Raw genomic sequence first — 19,318 nt, 5'->3', positions numbered from 1 at the left:
AGAAGCCCCGTCGGACATTTTGCAGTTTAGCTAGTTCTGTGCTCTTGCGACAAGTTATTTACTTGCCTTACAACACTGTCTCCTAACGTTTTGTGAGAACCAACTATTGCCCAGTCTCAAATCTTCCATTCTTGGGCAAGGTGATTGAGTGAGTGGTTGCTGAACAACTCCAGGCACGCCTCGAAGAAGCAGACCATTTGGATCCCTTCTAGTCGGGATTCAGGCCTCATCATGGGACTGAAACTGCCTTGGTCGCACTGGTTGATGATCTCCAGCGGGCTAGGGACAAAGGTGAGAGCTGTTTCCTAGTTCTGCTGGATCTCTCAGCGGCATTTGATACCATCGACCATAACATCCTTCTGGACAGTCTTGAGGGGCTGGGAGCTGGGGGCACTGTTATACAGTGGTTCTGCTCCTTTCTCCTGGGCCGTGTTCAGAAAGTGGTGGTGGGGGATGAGTGTTCAGACCCCTGGGCCCTCACTTGTGGGGTGCCTCAGGGTTCTGTCCTCTCCCCCATGCTTTTTAACATCTACATGAAGCCGCTGGGAGAGATCATCAGGGGATTTGGGCTGGGTGTTCATCAGTATGCAGATGATACCCAGCTCTACCTCTCTTTCAAATCAGAACCAGTGAAGGCAGTGAAGGTCCTGTGTGAGTGCCTGGAAGCGGTTGGAGGTTGGATGGCGGCTAACAGATTGAGGTTGAATCCTGACAAGACAGAAGTACTGTTTTTGGGGGACAGGAGGCGGGCAGGTGTGGAGGACTCCCTGGTCCTGAATGGGGTAACTGTGCCCCTGAAGGACCAGGTGCGCAGCCTGGGAGTCATTTTGGACTCACAGCTGTCCATGGAGGCACAGGTCAAATCTGTGTCCAGGGCAGCTGTTTACCAGCTTCATCTGGTACGTAGGCTGAGACCCTATATGCCTGCGGACTGTCTCGCCAGAGTGGTGCATGCTCTGGTTATCTCCCGCTTGGACTACTGCAATGCACTCTACGTGGGGCTACCTTTGAAGGTGACTCGGAAACTGCAGCTAATCCAGAATGCGGCAGCTAGACTGGTGACTGGGAGTGGCCGCAGAGACCACATAACACCGGTCTTGAAAGACCTACATTGGCTCCCAATACGTTTCCGAGCACAATTCAAAGTGTTGGTGCTGACCTTTAAAGCCCTAAACGGCCTCGGTCCAGTATACCTGAAGGAGCGTCTCCACCCCCAGCACCGAGGGCCTTCTGGCGGTTCCCTCACTGCGAGAAGCAAAGCTACAGGGAACCAGGCAGAGGGCCTTCTCGGTAGTGGCGCCTTGCCTGTGGAACGCCCACCCACCAGATGTCAAAGAGAACAACAACTACCAGGCTTTTAGAAGACATCTGAAGGCAGCCTAGTTTCGGGAAGCTTTTAATGTTTGATGTATTATAGTATTTTAATATTCTTTTGGAAGCCGCCCAGAGTGGCTGGGGAAGCCCAGCCAGATGGGCGGGGTATAAATAATAAATTATTATTATTATTATTATTATTATTATTATTATTATTATTATAACCAGAATTGCTTTTGTGTGATGAGAGGCTGATTCAAATGTCTTGCCATGTTTGACGTTTCTTGTTTTTGCTTCTCATCAAGGCTAGTCATGGCTTCATTACTCAGCACCCCTGGGCTAAATCAGTTAGAGCATTTATTAATCTGGAGGCTGCTGGAGTAGGAGGGAAGGAACTTGTGTTTCAGACAGGTAAGAGGCTCAATATCCCCTATCATGCTTTTTTTTTTTTAAAGAAAACAAACAAATCCAAAACCAAACTCTACTCGAATACAACTGGTGCAGAATCCATTGTTGTTATTATTATGTTTAAAAGGTTATCATATAGTTGAACTTTCATCGTGGCTCTGGCGAAAGCAAACAGGTGTAAAATTAAAGGTGGGGAAATCAGGTTTTTTTTCCCCCACAGTCAGAATAATTGCTGACTGAATTAGTTATCCTTGTTCTTAAGTCATCTGATCTGATATTCAGAGAAGGTTAATAGTAAACCGTTCAGCCCCTTGATGTTCCAGCTAGCATTTAAACTGGTTTGGCAACTCTAGATGTGCCCGAATTTCTGTATTAAACGGGAACATGTTTGAAAGATCAGCAAAAGTGAATGAATTTCTTACATAAGGCCTGTGTAAAATGGCAGAAATCGAGGCTGGATCTAGACGCGGCAAAGAAGCGTTTCGGTTTAAAGTGTTGTAAATTTAAACAGGGAAAACAGGTAGAGAAAAACCAGGACTCCATGTTGCCACCTGGTGGCACAATATTATCTCGCAATACAATGCATATAAATCGCTTTTTCTTTACCCGTCTAAACACTGGTCATTAATAGAGTTAGTTTCAAGTTCTATTCAGTTCGTATGCTTTTGGCCTGAAAAATCCCCTCCCCCCCTTTTGTTATAGCAGGAATCTACTCCTACATAGTAGATAAACCTGCAGTTGCAGTTTTGTGTATGCTTCTGCCTCGGGGTGATTACAAGAAGTTTAAGTATCAAAGAGTAACCTCTGCACATGCTTAACTTTTTTCTGAGTCTCACTAATAATCTCTGTATCTTTAACTGCAATTTCAAGTATTCTCTTCTCCTGCATAATTACAAGAACAATGTAGGAGGCATATTTACCAGCAGCAATTTGGTTTGGGACGCTTGCCCGTGTTCCACTATGTTAATATTTATTGCTATTCTTGCAAACACTGACTCAAAGAATGACACAAATAGAATTCTAGACACTAGAAATGCGTTCATCTTTCCTCCTCTGCTATTGGATTATTTTATATTGATTGAATTGCTTTTATTGTTTGTTTGTTTGTTTGAATGGATGTATGATTGCTGACTGAACACTGTTGTTTATTTTTATTATTACTGTTTCAGCTGAGCTTGTAAAGCTCTCTGGGGAAGGTTTTTATGGAGAGAGAGAGAAAAAATAGTCAATGTATCAAAACATTGCTCCCATCAGGCAACGACACAAAAGAGCAAGTAGTTCGTTCAGAAGTACTTCTGCCTGTGTTTTTAGTTCCAGTATTGCTAAAGATTAATGCAAATATCCCTGAAATTTGGATTACAAGGAAACAATTTGAGCATCGATACAGTTCACAGTTGATGGGGGGGGTTGCAGCTAAAGGCGTTGGGTTCAGTTCAACCCCTTCTTCAAATAGCAGGATCTGGGGCTCCCTTGGGAGGATCTATATTTAATAAAATAAAAATGAATAAATGAAATGTTTATGGAAGAGGCTGAGATCCAGTGGAAGCTTCTATGCAATTCCCATCTCCATCTGTTCCCAATGGTCTCCCAACCCTCTGAAGCAGATTTTTTTGGGGAAGCACAAAGGGGCTACAATGGGAAGCGGCTGTTGTTCGACCCTTCCTCAAGGTCAAAGGTCTCTGGATCCAGCACAAATTACTTCCTGTAAATCCAAATTTCGGGACTATTTGTATTTGCCTTTAGCTATGCTGGAACTAAAAACACAGGTGTCATCGACGCAGTTTCTTGCTCTGCATAATATCCCCACCTTACGGTTTCAACATTAAGATACGTAAAGGAGGTCCACAAAGGAAATGTTTCCTGACCCAGATTCCCCTGGCTATGACCTCTGAAGACCTTCTCTGGATAATCATCATCATCATCACCACCACCACCATTTATTATTTCTACCCCGACCATCTGGTTGGGTTTCCCCAGCCACTCTGGGCATCTCCCAACAGAATATTAAAAACACGATAAAACATTAAACATTAAAAGCTTCTCTAAACAAGACTGCCTTCAGATGTCTTCTAAAAGTCAGATAGTTGTTTATTTCCTTGGCATCTGATGGGAGGGCGTTCCACAGGGCAGGCGCCACCACCGAGAAGGCCCTCTGCCTGGTTCCCTGTAACTTCACTTCTCGCGGTGAGGGAACCGCCCGAAGGACCTCGGAGCAGAACATTGGGGTGGAGATGCTACTGAGCAATATGGGATCGAGAGGTCCAGGTAAATAAATGTAGCTGTATGAGTCAACCCTGTGTCTTTGTGATAGGTCAAGCTACAGATCAAATACAGAGCGCAAATTTAAAATCGGGCAATTCTTCATTTTTGCAATTGTTTCCTAATTATTCCAGGACCTGAAAACCCCTGGCTGGTGCAAGCATATATCTCTGCTGCAAAGCACCCTTTTGGTTGTGTCGTGGCTCAGGAAGTGTTTCAGAGTGGCATTATCCCCGCAGAAACAGATTTCCGCATTTACAGAGATTTCGGCAACGTTCCAGGTAGGTTGCTTGACCGTTTGGTTGGGCCTTTATTTCTGCTTCCTTGTGTGTGCAGGAGAACGAAAGAAAGAAGGTAGAAAAAGGTGGTTCTCTTCTGTGAGCCGTGCAAACAGAAACGTGTGGTCTGGAGCGTTAGGGTGCAGACTTAGCCATCCAGCGCTCGAAAGAATTTCAGGCATTTCTTTCCTGGGGCGATATAACTAATGGCAAAGGGGCACAGGGTGCACAGATTTCGAAGCAACAGCAATAAACTGCAACTTGAAAGCACTTAGAATCTTGATCCTGTTCCAGGACAATCCAGACCCATTCAGGGCAGTGGTGAGGTGTGATTCTGTGCCAGAGCTGCTGCTGTATCCAGAACCCTGTTGCTCGCACCAACCAGGGTGGAAGGCAGGGAGACATCAGTCAAATAATGACAGTGGGGTCAACTCTGGCTCTAGTGGCTCTGCCACGGGGGACAGAAATTCTGGTGCCTCACTGCAGGCAGAGGCTGGCAGAGCTGGGCAGAGGAACCATCCAGTCAATGCTCCCCCTTCAATTTAATAATAATAATAATAATAATAATAATAATAATAATAATAATAATTTTATTATTTGTACCCCGCCCGTCTGGCTGGGTTTCCCCAGCCACTCTGGGCGGCTTCCAACAAAGATTAAAAATACATTGAAATGTCACACATTAAAAACTTCCCTGAACGGGGCTGCCTTCAGATGTCTTCTAAATGTCAGGCAGTTGTTTATCTCTTTGACATCTGGTGGGAGGGCGTTTCACAGGGCGGGGGCCACTACTGAGAAGGACCTCTGCCTGGTTCCCTGTAGCTTTGCTTCTCACAGTGAGGGAACCGCCAGAAGGCCCTCTGCGCTGGACCTCAGTGTCCGGGTAGAACGATGGGGGTGGAGACGCTCCTTCAGATATATCACTATATCGTCAAAACTGGTTTGAGGTCCATATCGTGATATCAGTTTCTTAATTTTTGACCTGGCAATATATTGCAAATTATGGTGCATGTGTGCTATGCAAAAATCACAATGCAGGGAAAACCGCGAAGCCAGCCAAGGCTTCTCTCGATTCCTGCAGCCCCTGTTGATCTCTGTGCCGGGCACAGGAGAAATGAAGGGGGAGGCCAGAGGTCACGGGTGAACATGCAAATTTGCATTTGGGGAAAGAGATGGGTATATAAGCAATTCATTTCGTTTTGTGGAAAGTTATTTGGTTTAGTTAAATAACACCTTGGCTATTTTTTAGTTTGATCACATTACCATTAAATTATATCGACAGGGATAGACCTGGCTTTCATTGAAAATGGTTACATCTACCACACAAAATACGACACTGCAGACCGAATTCTGACAGATTCTATTCAGAGAGCAGGTTGGTACTCCGAGTTTCTCAGGGATTTTATAGCAATTTAAATCAAAACATTGCTTTGCACGCTGGTTGTTGCAACTCAAAGCCACAGGCGTGCTTTAGTATTCCAAAGAAATCAAACCTGTGGGGAAGGAAATCCAAAATATCACTGGGGTGGGTAGGAATTAATTGGCTCTATGAGTTGGGCAGCTTACACTACGTGGATTGTATACTTTAATCAGTGAAGGCAATTTATAGATTTCACACCCTGATTTTACATACTTTTAGCTATCTCCTGGTTACGCCTTCATCTGCTTTCTTTTATCATCCTTGGCATTGAGTTTCAGTTGGAGAATTATTTTTCCTTTTTGCCTTAGTTTGCTCTACATTTTAGAGAAAATACATAGAGTTTCAGTTTAAGAGTTTCAGTCTGTAATGTTCTTATAGTACTGAGAATGCTTGCATAAAGTCCGGTTATAGGGTCACTTTCCTTTGTTTTTTGTTTTTACTCCTTTTGATCATAAAGTTCCAATTCCTATTTTGTTTTGTGATGCCATGTGTGGAATTTTATGTGAAAACAATGTATGGGGGGGGGCGGGGGGGAGAGAGACGAATTCTAAATATATGCTCATATTTTTCCCCAAAGGTGACAATATTTTGGGTGTGCTAAAGTACTTAGCGGAGTCGGACAAACTGGCCAAATCTCATGAATATCGACATGGAAATGTTGTCTTCTTTGATATCTTTGGCATGTTCGTTATGTCCTACCCAGCTCGTGTCGGCTCCATTATGAACTATATCGTTACAGCCGTTGCGTTTCTTTATCTGGGGAGAAAAACATTGCAACTGAGAAAAAGAGGTACTGGTTATAATTCCATTTATGAACAGGCAAACGGGCCCTTTGAATGATTATAGCTTTCTCTTAAGTCTTTATTTACCATTTTACAGTGGTGCCTCGCAAGACGAAAAGAATCCGTTCTGTGATTCTCTTCGTCTAGCGGTTTTTTCGTCTTGTGAAGCAAGCCCATTGAAGGATTAGCGGATTAGCGCTTTTAGCGGCTTTTAGCGGCTTTTAGCGGCTTATCTGCTGATCGGATCAGCTGATAAGCGGCTTAGCGGCTTAGAAAAGGGGGGGGGAGGAAAAAAACCCAGCAGGAACTTGCAAGACATTGTCGTCTTGCGAAGCAAGCCCATAGGAAATTCGTTTTGCGAAGCACCTCCAAAACGGAAAACTCTTTCGTCTAGCGAGTTTTCCGTCTTGTGAGGCATTCGTCTTGCGGGGCACCACTTTGTTTATTTCCCAGCTTTCCCCCAAGGAGCTCAAGGTCCTATACACACTCCACCTCCCCCCCCCATCTTGTGAGGTAGGTTAGACTAAGGTGGAACCTAGACACATATTTAAAAAGTCTTGAAAATGCTTCTTTGAAAAAGGTTTCGGGAAATGTATGGAATTTGACATAGCTCGCCATCGCCACCTGGTGTCACACCTGTATATTGCACTTTACAACACTCTTAAAACATTTCGTTTGCAGCCATATAGCTGAGTCCTAAGAGGCAGTGAGTATCTCAAGGTCAACCAGCAGGCTTCATGGCTGAGTGGGGATTCAACCCCCTGGACTCCCATCTCCTAGGGCGATGCTGTAATCACTACCCCAAATTGGCTTTTAGTTTTCGTTGCTGCGCTTAACGCATTTTACCAAGAAAGCCGCTAACAAGTTTTAAACTGCAGGAGGTGGAGAGGATGCACTAAAGAGAGAGCATCAGTCAGTCAGTCAGTTTTATTGCACATAGCCAAAGGCTGCCACAATGTACACAGAATCATTCAACAATTAAAAGAAAATATACTGGATTGATACAAAAAAACTTAAAACATTTATGTTATCAAGACATTACCTATTCTAAACAGAGCTATAAAAGTACCTTAATATACAAATTATGACATTAAACAATAAAATTTATAAGCTAAAATTATCACATGGCCACTAATATATTAAAAAATAATGTTAATTAATACAATGTGCAATTATATTCGAAGTTTAGTGATAAAGATAGAATATAGCTTGATGTAGATAGGGTCAAATAAATTCATCTCCTTTACAGTTGGTGGCTACCTTGGCTATATAATTTGCTCTAAGTTTCCTAGCGGCAGTTGCAAAGAGTGCTACATGCCAGGTCACATACTTACCGTATTTTTCTCTCTATAAGACGCACCAGACCACAAGACGCACCTAGTTTTTGGAGAAGGAAAACAAGAAAAAAAAATTCTGAATCTCAGAAGCCAGAACAGCAAGAGGGATCGCTGCGCAGCGAACCCTCTTGCTGTTCTGGCTTCTGGGATAGCTACGCAGCCTGCATTTGCTCCATAAGACGCACACAAATTTCCCCTTACTTTTTAGGAGGGAAAAAGTGAGTCTTATAGAGCAAAAAATACGGTATCTGTGTCTGCAAGGAGATATAAAATCATGTCAGAGGGGTTCTGGCCAGGGGACCTTGTCATGATAGGTGCTAAAAATCTTTCTCTTGCTTCATAATACAAGGGGCAGTGCAAGATATAATGCATAAGGTCCTCTACTTTAGGACATCCCCTAATGTAAACACATTCGTGTGTTGGTTTGCATCAGAGAGAGCATCAGAAGTGTGTTAGCCTCATTTGAAAAGGAAACCAAAACACCTTGGCTGAGATGCAATTGTAGAGTTGGAAGGGACCCCAATGTCATCTAGTCCATTGCCGGAATCTCAGGCAGATCATACATTACAGATGGCCATCCAGTCTCTGCTTAAAAACCTCCAAGGAAGGAGAGTCCATCACCTCTTGTGGGAGTCTGTTCCACTGTCAAACAGCTCTTACTGTCAGAAAGTTCTTCCTGGTGCTGAGTTGGAATTTCATTTCTTGTAACTTGAAGCCATTGGTTCAGGTCCTGCCCTCTGGAGCATTGCGGTTTTGGCATTAAAAAAAAAAGTAAAGGACCCCTGGACTGTTAAGTCCAGTCAAAGGCAACTATGGGGTGTGGTGCTCATCTCGCTTTCAGGCCGTGGGAGCTGGTGTTTGTCCGCAGACAGCAGACAGGACCTTCTCGGTAGTCGCTCCCGCCCTGTGGAACGGAAATAAGCAGCTATCTTATCTTTAGAAGACATCTGAAGGCAGCCCTGTTTAGGGATTTTTTTAAATATTTAATGCTGTATTGTTTTTAACACTCGATTGGAAGCCGCCCAGAGTGGTTGGGGAAACTCAGCCAGATGGTGGGGTATAAATAAATTATTATTATTATTATTATTATTATTATTATTATTATGTGGCCAGCATGATTAAAGCGCTTCTGGTGCAATGGAACACCGTGATGGAAACCAGAGCACACTGAATCACCGTTTACCTTCCCGCCACAGCGGTACCTATTTATCTACTTGCACTGGTGTGCTTTTGAACTGCTAGGTTGGCAGGAGCTGGGACAGAGCAATGGGAGCTCACCCCGTTGGGGATTTGAACCACCGACCTTCTGATCGGCAAGCCCTAGAGCCTCAGTGGTTTAGACCACAGCGCCACCCGTGTCCCCAAGGCTTTTGCATAGCGTACGAATGTACACACACACATACATCAAGATTTCAACATATTACCAAGTCAAAAAATATGAAACTGATACCACAATATGGAAGAGGGGACATGTTTGTTTTCTCCTTCTCTGGAGAATAAATAGCAAAAAGGTGAGGCATGGCCATTTACCACCCAGTTCTGAAAAAGAGAGGTATCATTGTTCCTTTGGTTAGGTGTGCCTAGTTTGGATCCTGTAGCCTTGGCAGTTCCAGCTAGAAGAAATGTATTGATCTGGGCTTCATGTCTTTCTCGTCCTGCAGTGAGTTATCTGAAGGAACTTGCCATCGCCTTTGGCTTCTCAGTCCTCAGTTGGCTTGCTGTCTTGATTGGCGTCCTTATCATAGCTGTGTTCATCTCTCTCCTTGGACGCTCCCTTTTCTGGTACACCCACTTCCATGCCTCCGTTCTTCTGTATGGAACTGCAGCCGTGGCTGGACTGATTCTCTTGCATACATTAGCCAAGACATTCTATTACAAAGTAAGTGTGGCATGAAAAAATGTAGGACTTGAAATAATAGCAGTTCTCTGGTTTTCCTTTAATTATAAACATACAGTGGTACCTCAGCTTACAGACGCTTCAGGTTACAGTCGCTTCAGGTTACAGACTCCGCTAACCCAGAAATATTACCTCAAGTTAAGAACTTTGCTTCAGGATGAGAACAGAAATCGCGCGGCAGCAGCATGGTGGCATTGGGAGGCCCCATTAGCTAAAGTGGTGCTTCAGGTTAAGAACAGTTTCAGGTTAAGAATGGACCTCCGGAATGAATTAAGTTCTTAACCTGAGGTACCACTGTGTAGGCCTAAATCCAGCACAGAGTTAGGCGAACTTACCGTATTTTTTGCACTATAACACTCACTTTTTTCCTCCTAAAAAGTAAGGGGAAATGTCTGTGCGTGTTATGGAGGGAATGCCTATGGGTGGCATGCCTACGGATTTTCCTCCTCTAAAAACTACGTGTGTGTTATGGTCGGGTGCGTGTTATAGAGTGAAAAATACGGTAATCCCATTGAAACATGAGTTTGACCAAACTTCAGGAGGCAGTGGAAGACAGAAGTGCTTGGCGTGCTCTGGTCCATGGCGTCACGAAGAGTCGGACACGACTAAACGGCTGAGCAACAACAAATCCCATTGAAACCAGTGGATTTAAGCCTGCCTAACTGTGTGTTGGATTTAGTCACAAGACTGCCTCATTCTGACTTAGTCTGATGGTCTGTCTAATCCATTATTTCCCACCGACTGGCAGCAGGTCTGCGGGGTCTTTGGCAGTACAGTGGTACCTCGGGTTAAATACTTAATTCGTTCCGGAGGTCCGTACTTAACCTGAAACTGTTCTTAACCTGAAGCACCACTTTAGCTTATGGGGCCTCCTGCTGCTGCCGCGCCGCCGGAGCATGATTTCTGTTCTCATCCTGAAACAAAGTTCTTAACCTGAAGCACTGTTCCTGGGTTAGCGGAGTCTGTAACCTGAAGCATATGTAACCCGAGGTACCACTGTAGTTGTTCCCATCACCTGCTACCTGTTTCTTTTCATGGGAGATTTTTCATGTGCTGCCCTGCTGAGCTGTGCCCCTTCCCTTAAATTGGGCACAGATGCAAAACTCATAGCTTAATTCTGTCGGCTGCGCACTGAACTGCTTTCTTCTCCAGGTTGCAAGATTAGGGAGCCAAGTTCCTTTCTGTCTCCTCTTACACAGATTCAGCAATCGGCCTAATAATTGTTGATCCAAAAACTCCAGGTTTGGCATGCTGCCTCATGTGGGTGGGTATGAGAGAAACTGCAGGCAGTGCATTGGCAGGAGAAGCTCTGTGCTTTAAGCACCATTCATTCTGAAGTGGGGGAGTAAATCTAATTATGCTGTTCCAGTCTGGCTGTGTTGTATTAAATAAATTAGAGCCAGTTACTGTTCATAGAATAACAACTTTGGCAATAAGCATTGTGCAAAAATAAATAAAGACGTTATAAATTGCAACAAATGGGCTGTGCTCTTCATCCCCCTGGCTCAGGAATTCAAGCTTTATATTGGTGGTGTTTGGGGCAGCAGTCTTAATTATGTTCTTTCAATTTTACATTAGCAGAAGCATTTTGGCTTGCTAGGTGGAACAGTCCCCCCCTTTCGTCTCCTTGCACGCTGTTCCAGAAGTTCTCCTGGCCCAGCCCCCCAAAAAGATTTTTTTGAGTGTGTGTCAGAAAAAATAGTGTTTTGCAATTGGACATCCTTGAACTTGAGACTGTTGAATCCTGCCCTGTGTAACATAGCACATTTCTCTAGGCTGTTTAAGTACAAACATTAAGAAAAACACAGAGATGATTATCCGCTTACCTGAGAACAAGCTCCTTTGAACATGGTGGGACTTGACTTTTAAGCAAATATGCACAGAACTGCTCTGCCAGTCTGCTTCTTAAGAAACTTGGAACGTTTGTTGCTGACATTTCATAATGCACAGACATTTAAATTTGTTGCTTACATTTCATAATGCACAGACATTTAAATTTGCCTCTCTTTTCTGTCTGCTTGTTTTGTTTTCCCAGAATACAAGCGAACAGTTCCTGGGAGAGCTCTTCTTTGATGTTCCAGTTGTTTTTTGGTCAATTATGTTGGCTTTGCTTACTTACCTAGGACATTCCTCAGCATTTGTCAGTGCAATATGGATTGTGTTTCCACTGCTCACAAAATTAATGACCTATAAGGAACTGAAAGAAAAAGGTATGGTGATGATATCTCTGAGACTTGCCTTTGAGAGTTCTTGTAAGGATTGCAAAAAGATAATATTTGCAAAGAACTTTACATACTCTTTCTTGGCTTAAGCTTAGGAGACTAAGCCAATCAGTCTCCTAAGCTTAAGCCAAGAAAGAGTATTCTCTATAAGATTGAATATCAATATACGTATCAAGACTTTGAGATTAGAAACCCGGAAAACTACCTGGGGAGTGTGCTACCTGCAAGCCCCAGTAAAAGGGCCCCATCGGGAGCGAACAGCGGCCTCTTGATTACTTGGACTGCCAGGGCGAAACAGGTGCAAGACACCGGCACCCTGTGGTCTACAACTTCGTCTACAACTTCATTAACATCTATCTACAACTCCACTGGCATCTCTCGTTATTGTGAATAACACCGAGCTTACCTTTTGTTGGTATCTTCATGAACTTATCTAAAAGACTGAGTTAAGCATTTGAAAAATCTATTGAAACCAGACATTATAAGTTCATGTTAGGATGGGTAGTTTGAAGGTCTCTGTGGCTTTGTTTAACGTTTTGTATTTTTCTCAGAAGGTTGATAAAGAATATATAATTTACTATTCTGTGTACGGTGGTACCTCTGGTTACATACACTTCAGGTTACATATGCTTCAGGTTACAGACTCCGCTAACCCAGAAATAGTACCTCAGGTTAAGAACTTTGCTTCAGGGTGAGAACAGTAATCGAGTGGCGGCGGCGCGGCGGCAGCGGGAGGCCCCATTAGCTAAAGTGGTGCTTCAGGTTAAGAACAGTTTCAGGTTAAGAACGGACCTCCGGAACGAATTAAGTACGTAACCAGAGGTACCACTGTATATTGATCGCCAACGTGTTGCATGGGTCGCACAACCAATTATGCCGCCAGCTTTGCAAAAGCTTCTGTTAGTGCAACTTGTTGTGCACACAGTTATCTGCAAATTCACTTAGGCAGACATAAGTAATTATGCCCAAACCTCACAATCTACTCCACAGATTCAGACACCCAAAGAGCCAGAGTTTGCCTGTTTCCTTACTTGGTGTTCTTCGCTGGCCAGTGGCAGCCATTTTCAGACCGAAACCACAGAGAAGGGGGGGGGGGAGCAAGACTGGATGAATCAGAGAGCAGGAGAGATTGGACAGATCAGTCCTTCGTCTCTCTTGCTGGTCGGCTTCAGAACATTTTAGGAAGGAACCATGGCAGAAGGGGGAGGGAAATCGGTGGGATTCGTGGACTCATTGAGCGAATGCTTGCTTAACGGACTATTTCCAGGGAACGCTTTGTGGGTGGAACTTTGTATATTTAATTTCATATTCATCATGCTTGCCCATGCTTGCACAGCAGCCCTGGTGTTAGTGGTGAAAGAACATTAAATCTGAAGCAAGGTCTAGAATTCTATATAAAATATAAAATAAATAAAATTTTATTATTATTAAGGCACAGTCTGACCCCCTCCTTTGGTAATCCTCACAGAATGGTTGCCCAGTGGTTGCCATTAATTTGATTTTGAATTGATTTTAAAATGAATTGATTTTAGACTGCTGTGTTAGTTTTATTGTTGTTAGTCGCTCTGAGCCCGTCTTCAGCTGGGGAGGGTAGGATATAAATAAAATTTTATTATTATTTTTATTATATTGCTAGCAACTTCTTCTTTCCCCCCCTCTCTCTCAGTGCAGGTGCCACAATGAAATTTCTATCAGTTTACCTCCTTGGAATGTTTATTCCACATGTCTATTCGTTATACCTCAACTGGATTATATTTGAAATGTTAATTCCCATCTTGGGACGCAGTGGTTCAGAAATTCCACCCGATGTCGTCGTAGCTGCTTTTATCGTTTTGGCGACGATATTTCTGTCTTCCTACTTTGTAAGAATGCTTTCAGAAATACTTTGTGTTCTACTAATTCACCTGATTCACAGTGCAGTCCTAGGCATGCTTTCTCGGAAGCAAGTCTCGTTATATTCATTGCTGCTTACTGCAGAGAAGTAGTGTATAGGGTCCCAGCATTAAGAACCTTTGATCTGTAGGTTAAACAAATGCTGTGACAATTCTTGTGTTTTCAAAAAATAAAAATGCAAATACATATGGCTTCTTTGCGCATGTGACCATGAATTTTCCGAGACCATTTTTCTCAACATCTTTCTGTTTTAAGCTGCGAAACATGTATGGCCCGAGAGCTTGTGCGTGAATTGCAAATTGCCATGGGCTGTGCTTCAATTAGCTGCTTTTTAAGTTTTCCCTCTTGCGAAATAGAGTAATTAACATGTCCACACACAAAAAAAAGTTAGCAAGTTGCTCACGTTCACAAATTTTGGTTTTTTCGGCGGGACACTGGGAGGTCAGCAAATCTGCTGTTTCTGCTGGAATAGATGCAAATTATCTAGATGAATTAGCGTAATGAATTGTGCCCATTAAGTTATGTGGAAGGGGAGGGAACCGTAACCCCAACTTGCAACCCCTGGAAATTCTGCACAGAACTCCTCTAGCATCTTAGATTTCTCCAGTCATCGCCAATACTATCTTCACAACCCTTAAGGAGCAGGAACATTTTCTTATATTTTAACAAAAGCTGATATTTTCAGAATGTTTCTTTCCTCTCACTAGTAAATACCATGCTAGTTTGCTCCCTCCTGACCTTACTAAAGGAGAGTAAAGGCCCTGGTTCAGATCTCTGCTTAAATATGATACTTTATAAGTCAGATATAGGCAGACCAGATTTCTTTTATTTTCTTTCTGCTGGAACCCCAAAGCCCACTGAATGGAACCAGGTTCCTAGCCTTAGAATTAAGAAACAGGAATGATTTCTGCACATGTGCCCAGTAGTTCATTTACAGTACCACTCCTAGTTTTCCCCCAAGCTTTGTTCATTCGAGCGGCCTAATTTAGAGAGAAAAGCCTTTTTTTAAAAAAAAACAGTTGGGAGCTGATTTTTTTTCTTAATTGTCCAGAGATTTGCTGGTAGATCCCTTTCTCCCATCTGCCTGTCCCCTAAACCATGTGGTCCTTGTTACATCACAGGCCCTCATCCAGATTTGCCACGCAGAATTGTGTTTGGGAGAAGTCTTTGCGATTAAATAAACCTAAATTTCAAAAGCTTGCAGGTTCACTAGTTGGCTTTTCTGGATGTGTGTTTATAGATGAAGTATTCTTATCCTTGTTTTTTTCTCCTGTTCTTCAGCTTAAATTCATCTACCTTGCCAAAAGTACAAAGATGTCAATAATAACGTTAGCAACTGTTTCTGCAATCATGTTCGTCCTGGTTTGCAGTGGAATCTTCTTCCCGTTCAGTTCAGATTTTGCAAACCCCAGACCAAAGCGAATCTTTCTTCAGGTAAGGAACCCTTTAATGCTGCAGAGGGCGTATTCATGCAATTGTTAATGAAAGATGTGGTGAATGAGCGAAACTCAGCAAGTCTTTGAAGCTGTTGGCTCATAATGCTCTGTGTAGCCACTGAAATGGACCAGAGATAAACACAGGAAACTTGGGATGATGCTGTAGTAGTGAAACACTTACCTTCCAACCCTTAAAATCTCTTATGTATTTATCATAGCCGTCCATGACTTTTTGTGCAGTTCTGTGTTTGAACTGCAGTAGTTTGAGTTTAGAAACTAACATTTGGTTCCGTTTGGGAACAAGTTGGAATTTCTTCCTTGATATATTCTTCAGAAGTTGATAAATGTACATTTATTGCTCGTTAGAGTCTGAGTAAGTTCCCATTGATCCCCGAAGGGAAAGTATTTATTGACACTTCTCAGACTTATGTTCTCATGACATCTAGTCTGCTATGATTCTTTGGAGCTATATGTCAACCCTGAAGGTTGATTTGTATGTCTTAATTCAATCGTTGGAGTAATAATAATTATTATTTATACCCCACCCGTCTGGCCGGCTCCCAACAGAATGTTAATAATAATAATAATAAAGTGATAAAACATCAAACATTAAAAACTTCCGTAAACAGGGCTGCCTTCGGATGTCTTCTAAAAGTCATATAGTTGCTTATTTCCTTGACATCTGATGGGAGGACGTTCCACAGGGCGGGTGCCACTACTGAGAAGGCCCTTTGCCTGGTTCCCTGTAACCTCACTTCTCGCAGTGAGGGAATCGCCAGAAGGCCCTCGGAGTGATGGGGGTGGAGACGCTCCTTCAGGCATACTGGGCCGAGGCCATTTAGGGCTTTAAAGGTCAGCACCAACACTTGGAATTGTGCTCAGAAATGTACCGGGAGCCAATGTAGGTCTTTCAGGACTGGTGTTATATGGTCTCGGCAGCCGTTCCGAGTCACCAGTCTAGCTGCTGCATTCCGGATTAGTTGTAGTTTCCGATATACCTATAGGGCTCCATAGTGTCTCTGGGTAAACTCCCAAGTACATTCTTAGCTGGCCTTTCGCTCACATTCAGACCCACAGAGCATTCTGTAATGCCCTCTTGCAAAATATTTTGGACGCCACCCAAGTTGGTAGTTGGTTTTCCCTTGAAGATGGAAAGTAAACTCTCGTCTCGCAAAATTGTTGCCTCCATGGTACCACATGGGCTGTGTACACACCATAAACGTAAAGCACACAGCTTTCCCCAGAGAATCCTGGAAACGGCAGTTTACCCCGCACAAGAGCTACAATTCCCAGAAACCTCAACAAACTTCAGTTCCCAGGATTATCTGGGGGAAGTCATGTGCTTTAACTGTATGGTTTGTGCAAATCCTTAAGGCTGGTCTTTGTGGATTGTCATAATAAGTCCACTGAACAGATAACCCGGAATCAAAATTTTATGCTGAGCCTTTTAGGGTCACTTTTCCAGCACATGAGTCGAAGATTTCATAACCTGGACGGGCAGTTGGCGAAAAGTGATTCTGGAATATGGATTAATGGGCTCGACTATGGCGGGATATCTCATATCACTCCTCATATACCTGAACTCAACGATTCCATTAGAACCAAATGCGAGGAAGGCGCACCTCTCTGTGGATTTCCCTGGATCCTTCCCGTGGACTATTTATTCAAGTTGGTAACATCGTCTCCTCAATGTACTATTTAGTGTTTTAATAAGATTGAGAGCGGATGTAATGCTTTTAAAAACAAACAGACAGTGAACTGGTATTTAGGTTAGGTTTACAGTCGTCCCTTGGTTCTCAAACATAATCCGTTCTGGAAGTCAGTTCCAAAACCAAAGTGTTCCAGAACCAAGGCGTGTTTTCCCTAGAAAGTAATGCAAAACGGATTAATCCATAAGCTTTTAGGAAAACTTTGGATTTTTTAAAGTAGAATTCTTTTTTCTTTTGGGCATCTGCCAACCAAAACGTTGATTTATTCCAACACGTTTGGTTTTAAAAGTTTGTTTTTGTTTTTTTATATGACAAAGATAGTCGTTTGGATTTACTTTATGTGTTTGTGGCTGGCTGTAAGGCCATAACTTTAGTTTTCAAACCTATCCGTGTTTGACGCTGTGATATGACCAGTTGTGTTGTGCAGAGTCTTTAAGTTGGACAGATTCAATACCGAGCAGTAATTTAAAGTACTTTAGAAATGCCGTTTTGGAGGGTCACATTAATCTTAAACGCAACCTCTTCTTGCAGGAAAAATTGGTATCTTCCTGCTCCAGCCATCACTCCCAAGAAACCAGCTCACTTTCAGCTTCTCTCCAAAGAGCGAACGCCGTCAGATTCTACAAAGTTCACCTTTGAAATAACCGGTGAGTTGTGTGTGCTATTGTATTTTTATTTGCCGTTTACCGTTGGGGAGATGTTCTGGTTTCTGCAGGTGGCAATGCTAGTCCTAAAATACTGAGAGGAAGGCTGCTGACAAACAATTCCCTGTCACTGGCGGCCTGGATAGGTCAGCATGGTGCTGATAACACAGAGGTTGCAGGTTTGGTCCCCATATGGACAGCTGCATATTCCTGCATTGCAGGAAGTTAGGACTAGATGATCTATGACCCTAACAGTCCAGTTTCCCAGATATAGGAAATTTTGCATGCCACAGTTGCAGTATGCATGAGAGAGCTTCTGCCTGTAATAGGCTCTTGTATATGAAAAGTTATGTCACAATAAATTAGTTGGTCCTTACAGTGCCACAAGACTTTGTCATCTCTGCAGCAAGCAACTAAAGGGCTACCTTCTGGCGATTTGTTTAAATTTTTATGCTGCTTTTTAGGCCTTCAAAGCAGCTTGCAGATTAAAGGCAAATAAGCGATAAGAAGCTCAGTGCACAGCTTTCTATATAAATAAATATGTATATGTATGTTTCTATTAGGGTTTATAAAGAAGAATACAAAGATTGTTGTCAGATATATTTTTTTGTCCAAAACCAAAACATTAAAGGCAAAAAAGAGAAAGAGAATAAGAGGAAGGAAGGGGAAGAGATAGAGAAAAAGGAATAGAAAAAGACTGAAAAGAGAGAGAAAAAAGTTAAGAAACTAAAGGACTTCTGATTCCTTGTCTGTCTACTATATAGCTGAAGTATAACACCTAATAAAGACACTTTCTATAAATCATTATCTTCAATCCTCAAATCCAAACATCATTATTTCTTCTTCTTTTTCATGCAAAAAGTCTGTGAGAGATTTCCCATCTTTAGTAAACGTTTACAATGACTTTTCTCTGATTAAACATGTCGACTTTGCCCTCTCAGCTAAGTCCGTTAGTTTTAACAGCCGCTCTTCCATCGCTGGCAATAATGGGTCATAACATCTTTGAATGCACAACTTCCCGAATAAAACACAGGACCCACATACGCTACTGATTAACACTGGAGCACCTTTGGAGAGAGTTGGATGTGCAAATCCTAGACTCATACAACCAACCTTTCTAGTTGTCCTTTGGCTGAACGAACCAGTTTGTTGTATAAGGAAAGGTAAAGGGACCCCTGACCATTAGGTCCAGTCGTGGCCGACTCTGGGGTTGCGGCGCTCATCTCGCTTTATTGGCCGAGGGAGCCGGCGTACAGCTTCCGGGTCATCTGGCCAGCATGACTAAGCCGCTTCTGGTGAACCAGAGCAGCGCACGGAAACACCGTTTACCTTCCTGCCGGAGCGGTACCTATTTTTCTACTTGCACTTTGACGTTCTTTCGAATTGCTAGGTTGGCAGGAGCAGGGACCGAGCAACGGGAGCTCACCCCGTCCGTCGCGGCAATTCAAACCGCCGACCTTCTGATCAGCAAGTCCTAGGCTCTGTGGTTTAACCCACAGCGCCACCTGTCCCTTACAGTTTGTTGTATAGTCATATGCTAAGTTTCATGGTGAATGGGTTCCTTCTGAGGAACCATGAGCAGCTATTGAGTTCAAGTCTTATTTGTGGACTTCTCAAAGCATGTGGCAGGTCATTGTGGAAATTGAATGCTGGACTGGACTGACTTTTTCAGCTGATCCAGCTTCATTTTTTTGCCTTAAAGCAAGCAATAAGGGACAT

The 19,318-nt window shown here is 43.1% G+C and overlaps 1 protein-coding gene across 5 annotated transcripts in view; it reads left to right on the top strand.

Annotated features, from left to right (window-relative positions):
* Positions 1-19,318, top strand: part of ERMP1 (endoplasmic reticulum metallopeptidase 1) — a 39,133-nt gene that overhangs the window by 10,845 nt on the left and 8,970 nt on the right. For all 5 annotated transcript variants that reach the window (XR_014214777.1, XM_082204703.1, XM_082204702.1 and 2 more), the window contains exons 4-13: positions 1,620-1,725; positions 4,116-4,262; positions 5,542-5,634; positions 6,257-6,469; positions 9,460-9,677; positions 11,731-11,905; positions 13,589-13,779; positions 15,092-15,244; positions 16,712-16,914; positions 17,487-17,602. Coding sequence is in view for 4 of the 5 variants with exons in the window: in XM_082204703.1 (XP_082060829.1) it covers positions 1,620-1,725; positions 4,116-4,262; positions 5,542-5,634; positions 6,257-6,469; positions 9,460-9,677; positions 11,731-11,905; positions 13,589-13,779; positions 15,092-15,244; positions 16,712-16,914; positions 17,487-17,602 (1,615 nt within the window). In the remaining variant the exon portion in view is untranslated. The remainder of the gene's footprint in view (positions 1-1,619; positions 1,726-4,115; positions 4,263-5,541; positions 5,635-6,256; positions 6,470-9,459; positions 9,678-11,730; positions 11,906-13,588; positions 13,780-15,091; positions 15,245-16,711; positions 16,915-17,486; positions 17,603-19,318) is intronic.

Source organism: Podarcis vaucheri (assembly GCF_965113315.1).
Source record: "Podarcis vaucheri genome assembly, chromosome: 17".
NCBI classification, from domain to species: domain Eukaryota; kingdom Metazoa; phylum Chordata; class Lepidosauria; order Squamata; family Lacertidae; genus Podarcis; species Podarcis vaucheri.
Note: the sequence above shows the minus strand (reverse complement) of the source record. Positions and strands in the feature narration are given on the sequence as shown.